Source organism: Malurus melanocephalus, unplaced genomic scaffold, assembly GCF_030028575.1.
Source record: "Malurus melanocephalus ecotype Western Australia unplaced genomic scaffold, MMel_1.1 scaffold_1, whole genome shotgun sequence".
In the NCBI taxonomy this organism is placed as follows: domain Eukaryota; kingdom Metazoa; phylum Chordata; class Aves; order Passeriformes; family Maluridae; genus Malurus; species Malurus melanocephalus.
The window spans coordinates 389,112-400,835 of record NW_026623233.1 but is presented as its reverse complement, the minus strand read 5'-3'; the positions used below and the strand labels follow the sequence as shown (position 1 = coordinate 400,835).

Genomic DNA, 11,724 nt, shown 5'->3' with positions numbered 1-11,724 from the left:
CAACCTACAGTAAAATACACAGCACTATTATTGGGCTCCTATCTAGATGGAAACAAGCACGGACTTTGAAATACACTTCTTTGTTGACTCAACAGTATTCTATTATTGCCAGATGCAGTTTTGTGAGCTTTATTTCTCAAAACAAGATACTGCAGCTTGAGACATAACTCAACCTCTCTTCTTTAATATGACAGTARGGAGACCTTTCTTTTGACAGGGTTAGGAGATGTTACAGTGCAGTGATTCAGCACCAGCACTCAGWGTCTAATGACAAACATTGATGGTTTTAATAAAAGCAAATTCAGTGACCTTCTTTCTATTGGACCTAATTTATGCCACCAAAAGAGACTCAGGAGCTAAGGCAATAAGGGATTTAGCTTACATTTGCAACTTGGGGCCTCTTTTTCAATTATTTCAATCTTTTGTGCATAGAATATTGCATTATCATGCCTAAGAATCACTAATAAAGTTGATTTTAACATCTTTGACAGCGACATGGATGGTGGGATGGAGCACACCCTCAATGAGTCTGACAATGACACTCAGCTGTGKGGTGTGCTTGACACGCTGGAGGAAGGGATGCCATCCTGAAGGTTCTTGAGAAGCTTGAGGGGTGGGACACATGAACCTTGTGCAGTCCAGCAAGACCAAGAACAAGGTCCTGCACTGGATCGAGGCAACTCCATAACCATTCTATGATTTTCTGTATTTTTTATTTTATATATTTTAYTTAATTTCTATTTTTTTCAGATACATCCTACCATATCAAGCTAAAATAAACAAACAAAATGCAACAACTAAATTTCATTTAATGAACAGCATGTGGCTTTGCTCTTTTGCTAATGTGTGAACAGAACAACCCTTTCTCAGAAGCATTTTTTTAAGGCAGCTAGACACATGGTATAAGTATTTGCCATGAAGCAGTAGGTTTTTTAGTTGGAGATATGAGAAGTGTGTCTGTGTGCAAATACCTTTATGGAAATAAAACTGTTCAGTTGGACTGGTTCTGTGGCAGGAGAATAGAGCTCGACTTAAAAAAATACAGCTGAACCTAAAACTGAAGAAAGAACAACAGTTTATTTATTTTAGGAGTGCAGGATGGGTAAAAATCCCCATTCTTTTGTAGGAATTGATTTCCACATTGTTGAGATAGATTTTATTCTTATTTTCACAGCATTTAGACTTTTTCACTAGGAACAAATGGAACCAGTGGGGAAGCATCCAGCTTTTTCTCAGGGTGAAGCAGAGCACACAGAATCAGACATTAACCAGTGGCAATAGGGAGGGCAAAGTATAGTAATAGCAGAGGAAAAAGCATTTTATATTCCCTGAACATGGCAAGRCAAGATTCCCCAACTCCCTATTTAAAACTATGTTATCAAAATGCTTTAACATGAGAATCTCTAACTGAGCAATTACAATGTGGGATTCGTTGTGGGAAGGACACAGGACTGTGACAGTGGAGAATGGCAAAGCTGTGCCTCACACCTGCTCTGGCACTGGCCACCTGAGGAGTCTCAGATAGTTAAATCCTGTGCTTCAACACTCCATGTATAAAAAGGGAAGGATCTCCTTCCCATGTGTCAGGTGTGGAGAGAGAAACATCCCCTAGCAAGCTGCTGAATTGTCTTCTCTGTGCCACAGAGAAATTAAACCAGCCTGAAATGGATACTATGCAATCTTCCCTCTTTGGTTTCCCCACAGACTCCCTTCAGACAGCTCTTTTTCTCCTCACACCCACTTGGGTTTTTATGGAGTRGCTCCCATGAGAGGGGACAGCTCCTGTGGCAGGGATCATGCTCCTCCACAGAGTGGGTCAGGTTGGAAGGGATCACACTTGGTCCAACTTCCCTGTTTGGAGGGAGTACATCCTAGAGTACAGGGTTGTGTCCAGATGGTTCTGGAATATCTCCAGTGAGGGAGACTCCACATCCTCTCTGTGCCAGTGTGGCCACTCGCACAGTAAAGTTCCTCACGTTCAGGTGGAACTTCTCGTGCATCAGCTTCTGCCTGGCGCCTTTCCTCCAGGCGGCTGGCACCACCGACAGGAACCCGGCATTGTCCCGCTTCAGGCACTCACACAGGGCGATGAGGTCCCGTGTGAGTGCACAGGGCGGGCGGCAGGGCCGCGCCTTTCCTCCAAGCGGCTCGCACCACCGACAAGAACCCGGCATTGTCCCGCTTTAGGCACTCACACAGGGCGATGAGGTCCCGTGTGAGTGCACAGGGCGGGCGGCAGGGCCGCGGTGCCGCCATCCCCACAGACACTCGGGGAGCGGCGGCTCCCGCCGGGCCAGGGCCGTGCCCGCGGCGCGCCAGCGCCCCCAGCGGCGGGAGCGCGCACCGCACCGCCCCGCTCACAGCGCCCCACGCGTGACCGATCCCCACACACACCACCCGCACACACGGCGCTCCCGCCATCGCACCCCCCTCACACCGCGGCACCCCCCGCCATCGCACCCCCCTCACACCGCGACACCTCAGGAGCGCCCCGCACACACCCCCGTTCGCGGTCCCCGCCCGCCCCCGCGGCACCCCCGGCACAGATCCCGCACAGATCCCGCACCCGCCCCCGCAGCCGCCCCCGCCCCCGGGCGCGCACCCCCGCCCGCTCCCCTCCGCATGCGCAGCGCTGCGCGGAGCTGTCCGAGCGCTGAATCCGTGCGCTCCCGCCCGCCCCATTCCAGCACAGCGCTGGGGTTCCCTCCGTCCCTACAGCCCCCCTCCCTCACACCCTCCCTCCCTCCCTCCCCGGCAACGCCGACGCTTCCCTACCCAAAGAGGGGAAAAGCGGAGCGACCCAGTAGCCCCACCACCGTTCATAAATACTAATTTTCAAAGCGAAAGGGGAATAAAACATACCGACAACAGAACTGCTCYCAGCGCTGTTCCCTTTTGCCTGATGCTCCTCGCATAGTTGGGTTTTCTCTTCTTTTCTTTCCCTTTTTTCACTCCCTTTCTTTCAATTTCTTTTCTTCTTTTTATTTGGCTTTTTTTTTTCTTCCCCCTCAGTCGCCAAAAGCAAGTCGGGGGAACGGCTGTGTCTGATGCCTTATCTCTTTTGTGCTGACTGCTGGAGATGAGCCTAGGCTTGACCTGACCATGATTCCAAGGACTGGCACTTCTCTTTTACCCCCACTTTGTAGAGATCCAGACCTTCTCTTCCCGATTGTCAAGAAAATTAAATTATTGTTGAATTTGGAAATCTAGGCAGCAGCAGCTTACTTTTTCCCTACATCTCTCTGGAATCGTTTCTGGGATATTTCCAAATCATCACAGAAAGCAGGAGGAATGAACCGGCAGCTAGTGAAAATTTTGACAACCTTGTTTGCATTTTTCTTAGAGACAAACCACTTCAGGTAGGTGATACCACTCTGTAATAATTTTTGTCAAAAGGTTGTGGGAATCATAACTATAAAGATACTACGTCACAATAACCTAGTTTGTTTGCTGTATTTGAGACTGTTTTGTGTTCATTCTATATAGACTATCCCTTTCACACTCAGAGACTCGTTGCTTGGTAACAAACACAAAAAATAATAATCTGAAGTTTGGGTGATCTATTTTCCATTTTCTGATGCAAAGATGTGGGTTTTTTTCAGTGTACATCATTATAGCTAAGAACATTTTCTTCGGCTTTTCTTCCAAAATGCAAATTCTCTCCTCCCGGCAGAGGTTGTTTAGGAAGTTGCTTTGGCTCCCTCCTCTTCAGCCTTTGGAAATGATTGTACCAGGTTTGCCAGGGATGTAGTTATTTGGAAATAGAGAAGCAGCCCTCGGATTTTGGGAAAGCCCTGGATCAGACTACCATTGTGTTCACTGAAAGTACCAGTGTTTCTGAGTTTTTTTTTGTAACGTTTCATGAGCTTTTGCTTGAGCTACTGACTTTTTTGAGGTACTAAGCAAACAGGTCAGCCTTATTAACTGGGAAAGGCATTTTAGATGAGATTCATTATTGTACTGTATGCTGCTGTGCATCTGCAYGTACAGATGTATCTACACGTAAAAGTGTTTTTCTAAAGCAATGAGAWATAGTGACAGAGTGAAACAGTGTTTATATTTGTGAGCCTGGGTTCACAACACGAYCCATAACTAATGGGCTCTGAATCAAAACAGAAGTAATTTGTCTAGGCATATCCCAAATAAGTGTATTAGATTAATTTTCCAGTTTTTATTTTCTCAGTTGAATTATTTTATTATTTAAGTTGGATTTATAATCTACTGTGCATGAAATATTAAAGATATTTGTAATGGTGCCCTGTCATTGACAAAAGCAAAAAGAAGCAACCGCCTCCTATAAATGAAACCGAAAAAAATGTGATGTGTGGAATCACACCACGAGAATTTACTATCACCTTGCCTTTTAACAATTCTGCAGAGAGAAAGGATTTGATATTTGCTCCTCATTTCAGATGATCACATGTATATCTGATTTTTTTATACTTGTATGTAGAAGCATGAAAATACCCCATGAAGCACTCCTGAAATGGAGAGGCTCCCTTTGGGCAAATATTTAGAGAGTGGTTAAGAAGTCAGAGTCAGAATTACTTTTAATTGAGCTCAAAGATAAAGTGGAAACAGACGCAATGAAATTGGTTATTTAGGATTCAAGATAATGCTTTATTACTAAACCTGTGCCTTTGCACACCAAGTACGATCATTTTCATTCTAGTTTCTTTCTCCCTGGGGAACAATCATGGGGAAACTCCTAAATTTTCTGTCTCTGCAATATGCAATGTGCTTGAAATAYGTAACATGCTATGTACACAGCATTTCACACACATGATATGGTGCCAGAAGTTTGCTCTTAAATCCTCAAAAAAGGTGTATTCAAAGAACTTGAACATAAATACCAGCTGTGATAATAAATTTTATTACTCAATGCTGATTGAGTAGGGGTGAAACCCCTAAGACCAGTTGTGACTGATCCGGAACCCTTTTTGCCATGTTGGGAAATAATCCAGACACTCACTAGCATGATCTGAATATTTTTTGGGTAGCATCTGTAAAAACCATTTTTTTTCCATCTGCATCTTTCCCAACATTTATAAACCCGGTATTTTTCAATGTTGYTTGTTAATTGTTGCTGGCTGTTGTCTGGAAGTTTAAGACTATCTTAAACCAGTGTTAACATAACATTTTAACAGAATCCATGGAATTAAAATGATGATATAAAATAGGACATCAAAGTTACTCAAATATGGATCTACATGTTAAGGTGAAGAGTAAATTGAGTCTTCTAAAGTCTTAAARCTGTAACAATTTTATTTTTAAAGCTAAGGATTTTTTTTCTCCATAGAAAGTTATGTTCATGCATGATACCTGAAACTCATCTTTATTTCTAGAATAAAGTTTTCAGACGAAAGGTAGAGTATGTTGCTCTTCAAAAATATTAATTGCTACCTTCACTGAATTGAGACAATTTTATTTAGTGCTGTAATTTCTTCATGACTTGAATACAATACAAGCTAAATATTAGCTAATGGTGACTAATAATTTATTTAGGACGACTTTCTGTAAAGAACATGATTCAAGATCTGGAAAATCACAGACCCTGTCTCCTTCAGATTTTTTGGACAAATTGATGGGAAGGACATCGGGGTATGATGCTAGAATCAGACCAAATTTTAAAGGTAAGTTTTCTAAGACTTCTAATTAATTAATTGATAAAGTTTGGGCCAAATTATAGGTTTTGATGGGTTTTTAACCTTTGGACTCAGATTATGTTTCCAGTAACTTCACTTTCCCAGTGTTATAATGCCATGGAAAACAGTTGATCCATGGGGTGGACTAGGAGAGCAGTGTGGGTAATAAGGGTCCAGAGCTTAAAAACCCTCTTTTGACATAAATGTTGAGCTGTCAGTAATGTTCAGCTGTCAGAAAATGCTTCTGAAGACCTTATTAATTTAACGTAGTAAATAGGGTTATGGGCTTCAGACTAAAAGCAAATGGGATGACTTGTTCCTGAAATTTTTAAGCCAAAAGACAATATCACTAAAACTTCCATGCTGAGCTATTTTCTTCCCTATAGCAGTGTCTGAAGAAAAAAATAATCTACCTTTTCTTTCAACTTGAAGAAAGTAAAAGCTTCTTCCCCAAGGTAGGGAGATAGAACTCAAGGAATGTACACAGAAGATTTTTATCCTGCAAATGCTGAATGAATGATAAGAAACAATGTCTCAGGATCCCTATAAAATATAGAAACCATACTCTGTTTGGGACTTCCATGACACCCCCTTTTCTTCCAAAATTTTGGCTGAACTGTGGAACGTCATCACCACCATCCCAGCACAAAGAAGGCTGTGTACTGGAAAATTCTTTTGCAAACATTATTACTCTAAGCAAGTTTTCCTTGCTGTAGTCCAGTAAATCCTTATAGAAGAGAGTGCAGAGTATCTTGTGTCTTTCTATGAAAGGAGTTGGGAGAGGAGTTTTCATTGCCAATATTTATCATTTTTGGAGAGTCCTGTAATTCCACTAAAATCATCTCCTCTATCCCCATTTAAAGCTCAGAATAGGGTCTGACTTTATTAAAATGCTTTCTCCCTTAACAAATCTCATGCCAATGTACATTTGCAACTCATATCTATTAGCTTTGGTCACTGAAACGCATTTTTTCCTGTATTAAGCCTTTTTAGCAGTGCTGTGAAAGTTGATAATGGCTGGAAAAAAGAATAATTTCTTAGCCAGTGACTGAACTGTAAGGAGAGAGGAATCTCACATGTCAATGAGAAAAGTGTTTAATTAAATTTAGATCAAAGATCAGTTTCTTCTCTATGTTCCACATGTGCAAATTACAAGATTTAGAACAAAGTGCCTTTTTTGACTGCTTCCTATGCCTGAGTGAGGAGCAAACTAGTATGAATTTCAGATCCAAAGGTTTGAAAGCTGACAAGTTTAAAAAACCACGTTGGTGTAGTCTAAAGTCTTAATTTCAGAGTATTTTTCAAAGTGCTTATTGAGTTCCTGAACTGGTGTCCACATCAGCTTATTATAAGTAATATTGCATTAGTGYGCCACATTCATTTTGTGTGCTTGCATGAGTAACAGTGAAATTTTAGTAAAYGTAAATGAAGGCAGAAAGTGCCTGAATTGAGCAAGGTATTAATTCTTAAGAACTTATTTCTTCCCTTTAAATGGGAGGAACACTACAAAATATTCATCTCTTGTATCTCAGACAAAAACCAATAATAGCAACAGTCCCTTGCACATGCCTGACTTAGAGACAGCTCTTTATTGCTCCCCAGTATGTGTCTGTGACCATTTCATGAAAAACACAGCTCTGCTGCCCTGATACTGCAGCGTGTGGAACAGGTGTGGTGTGCACAGTGTTGTATGGTGCACGCTGARCTGTTTGACAGACACTTCTCCCCTCTGAGTCCCATATTTTGTTTGCATTTCTGAAGTGAAGTTGATGCTTGTTGACATCTATGAACCCTTACTGGCAAAGCATCTTCCATTTTTTGGATTTTGATTTTTTTATAAAGTCACGCTCCGGAGTAGGATGGTACTTTGCAGCAGTTTGAACTGATAAACAGATCAATGCTCTCCTGTAATTTCGTGTCTGTGAGCTGGAGAGGGGCCTGAAAGTTCTTGTTCTTTTCTGTGTTCATTTGAATGGTATTTTGGACCTCAGAGTTTAGAACTATAGGGTTAAGTCATGCAGTTTTGAACTTCACGTCACCAATTAAACTCTTGTCATCTGATAACCTTGTTCATTAGTCAACATTCATGTTCTAGTTGCCCGAGTCTCATCAATGTTTCCAAAGAATTGAAAATACTTCATGCTCTAAATTGCATATTTCTTCTTTTTAAAGGATAAGAATAGCTGCAAAGGAGTACAAATAAATTTATTTTGCATGAAGTTAGTATTATGAAGATGGAGTCTTTATTGTGACCATAATTAATTGTTTCAGTTTTTAACATTCATAAAACTGTTTGAGATAATTTTGGGGGGTAAGGCATATTGTACAATACTAATATTCAAAATCATATAAATGTGTTAAACGCTGAATGAGTACCCGATTTATAACACTTTTCATATTTTAAGAAAAGAACTTTTCACCATAAAAGAGGCTGCTGGAGCAATGATTTAAACTAGGGATCTTCCATCTGGCTTTGGTTTTAGTCTGAGGATAATATTTGTTTATTATGTTTCAGACAAGTCATTGTGAATCAAGATAGTTGTGCCACTATTCAGCCTCTCTTTGTAGGGTCCTGAGGGGGAGCCCTGGAGGAGTGGCTGAGGGCACTGGGTCTGTTCAGCCTGGGGAAGAGGGGACTGAGGGGACACCTCATTGTGGTCTTCAACATCCCCACRAGGGGAAGTGGAGGGGTATRGATCTCTTCTCTGTGGTGACAGTGACAGAACCCAAGGGAATGGYCTGAAGTTGSGTCAGGGGAGTTGAGGTTCAATKTTAGGAAAAGGTTCCTCACCCAGAGGGTGGCTGGGCACTGGAACAGCTCCCCAGGGCAGTGGTCACASCACCAARCCTGASACAGTTCAAGCAGAGTTTGGACAGTGCTCTGGGGCACATGGTGTGASYCTTGGGGTGTCCTGGGCAGGGCCAGGAGCTGGCCTTGATGATCCTGATGGTCTCTTCAACACAGTTTTCTCTGTGATTCTCTGATTCTTCTCATGCATTCATCAAGATTTTTCTGCTTTAGACCAGTTACACAGCTTTCTCTGAGTCCACTACAAGCATTTGAAAATATCAGGAAAGTCTGATTTCATGGAAATGCAACTAAGTACAATACATTTATYTTATGCCACTGATTATACAATAATTAAATATACTTTTATGACTAGTTTGAATTACTGGAAAACAGCCGCTATTTGATTAATTTTTGAAATAAAGGCTGTGCACTCTAAAGAGAGAGGAAAATGCTACTTACTGGAACAAGGTGTTTAATCCAGATAAAGCATTTCATCATTAGAGACTGCTTTTTCCTAACTTGTTCTTGCATATTAAAAAATTCAAGGAGATAGCAGGAGAGCAACAGGTGAATATATAAACATTTAGACATCAACAACAGGGCTTTTTTTTTGGTTGTGATTTTTTGTGTGTGTGTGGTTTTTTGAATTTTGTGTTTGCTTTTTTTCTAGAAGTACTGTATAATGGAAGATAYTTCCTCTTTTGTATTATTCTGTCTTATGCAATCAGTTGAATGCAGAGGAGCATGTTTCTTTTTCTTTTTGATTCACCGAGTGGTTGGATACAAAGTGACCAGACTAAGAAGGGATATCCATCGATGAAAAGCCAGAAGGAAGTGTCAAAGTGACAGCTCTCAAAATTACCCTTCTTTAATCACTCTCTGTCAGATATTTAATGCCTACTTTTTCATCTTCCACTTATCTTTCATTGAATTTGAATAGGCTAATAATTTGTGTAGGGACAGAGAAGGGAATACTTTTAAATGTAAATATGAAGACTGCTATCTAGTACTAAGTGAAGTCCCCRAGAGTCTTTCTGTTGGCAGCAAATGTATGCTCATGGTCCTATGAGTTGAATTGCAGTTTTTTCAATTATAATATCAGTTGAGCATGTTTTCTGTAAAATAACAACAGGTGAGGCTTACATGATGCATTTTTACTTTATTAATATTAATTTTCTATTTTGTATGGCAAAACCTAAGAGAAGCAATGTCTTTTACTTTCTCCAGTGCTCACTTTGCTTTCAAAGTGAAATAAAAAGCAGAAATAGCAGCGTAGGGCATCTGTGTTATGAAACCAGCCWTGAGTGTGCTTTCTCATTGCTAGAAACCAGGGATGGTGAAGTGTTAGTTTAATGTACATTCAGCTCAGGCTCAAGAGCACTGCATGTAATGCCATGATACAAGGGGTCAATCTAAAACTGAATCACAACAGGAGTTGTGGGGCTAATGGAAAGCCAACTTGAATTTAACATCTGCTGGCAGGTATTGGATCTTCAGGGGTTACTGAATTATTTTGAGTTTTTGTCACTTTCATCATCTAAAGCCACTTAAAATCTAAATGTAATCTAGAAATTATTAGATAGAAAAACCCCATTATCTACAGGCACTGCTATGTCCCTTATGCCAAATACTTTAAGTATAGGCTGCTGTCATGCACTGGGTAGAGAGCAGGGGAATTGGTCACCCAGAGCTGCAGAAGTGTGTTATCTTCAGGTATGGRAAACATTTGCAATGAAGATGATAGTGATTTTCTTAGTATTGGATTTCATTTCATGTTTTAAATTCAGTCTTTCCCATTGAATCATTACTTACTAAAGAGTATTCTGATTTTTATGGAATTACATGGAGGTGCAGCAACAGTGTCTATTAATGTTACCCTCATTAGTGGATGGTGTGATGCAGTGTGAATTAACTTGCCCAAAAGCTGCTGTTTAGTTAGTGATGCAGTTTGGGGGTTGTAGGGCCGTAGTTGTAAAAGATTAGTCTGTGATTACAACAGTGGAATGCCATTTTCATGCCGAGTCTGTGGGTTTATATCTGAATAATAAACACATGGACTTAGTAATTTACTGAAAATTAGCCTGACAACTGTTACAGGAAATGGCTTATGCACTTTAATACTTTAACTCCTTGGCAGCAAGGATCAGGTTTTCCCATATGTTCAAACCCATTGCTTACTTATTTGGCCCCTCAGTTGACCAATAATGAAATGTTTGAAAAGCATGAATGGAAAACACTGAATTACATTTAAGGGTGAATTTAATGGCATCAAGCTTAATAAATAAAAGCAGCTTCTATTCATGTGATAAGAGGATCTGTCTGMAAGACCTGACCTTAAGCTAGACATATGAAAGTTGAAAAGCATACCAAAGATAAGCTGCAGGACTGTAGCAAGTTGTTCCCTAGTGGTTAACAACCTTCTCACTACACTTCAGTAGTTAATAATTACTGGCCATGAARTCAGATGTGGTGAATATCCTGTGCTGGGCTATTTTTCACAAAGGGCCAAGTCCAATGGAGACTCAAATMGTGTTCAAGCAGAGCAGCATGTAGTAAGAAAAGGCACTTTATTGGTTCATTCAAGTTTTAGGGCATGGGATGAAGATTTATTTTAGGAGAAGGGAGACCAGTAGGCCAGTTTTCAGATCTGGCCAGACCACTGCACCCCCTAAATGCAGTTTCTTGAGATGTCCAAGCRTATATTATTAGGAAGGTAAGCTTCTGTGTTATTTTCTGTCTTGAGGCACATTTAAATGTTACACTGTTTTCGGATAAAGCTGTGTGTGCTCTTTCCATTACACAGTACGATGCTGTATGAGGATAGTTAGCCTCAGGACATGGGGTTTATTTGGTTTTGGTTTATTTTTTTTCAACTGCAAAAATGAGGCTAAGGAATTGATGCTCAGTCTCTGCCCTAGGAATGCACATTTTCAGGCAGTAGGATTCTTTTAATTGTGTTTCTTTTAAAACTGCTAGGGAAAAAAAAGGACTATGGACCTTGCACTTCTCCCTGTCTTTCTTGAATTTCAGATTCTTTCTCAGAACTTGGATAGGCTGGGTGAGTTGCATGGCTAGTTAGGTTATGTCTAGGCTGCTAGACAAATGGGGCCAGACAGCAAGCTCAAGGCACCCCTGATTATCCACACTGCTTGGCTGTTTGCTCAGCCCCTGGATCTCTGTCTGAGCTTCCCGCAGCCAGCTGCTCCCAAGGCAAGCCAGAAAGGCTGAGAGCACGCAGCAGTGTAAAGCACACAYTAACCAGTGCTGTCTGGCATCCAGGCTGAGGAT

At 41.0% G+C, this 11,724-nt stretch overlaps 1 protein-coding gene across 1 annotated transcript in view; it reads left to right on the top strand.

The window, feature by feature from the left end:
• Positions 1-2,806: 2,806 nt before the first annotated feature.
• The window catches only part of GLRA2 (glycine receptor alpha 2), a 119,310-nt gene continuing 110,392 nt past the window's right edge, over positions 2,807-11,724 (top strand). Inside the window, exons 1-2 of the mRNA XM_057387754.1 lie at positions 2,807-3,359; positions 5,506-5,633. Of these exons, the coding sequence (XP_057243737.1) occupies positions 3,292-3,359; positions 5,506-5,633 (196 nt within the window). The 5' untranslated portion in view covers positions 2,807-3,291. The remainder of the gene's footprint in view (positions 3,360-5,505; positions 5,634-11,724) is intronic.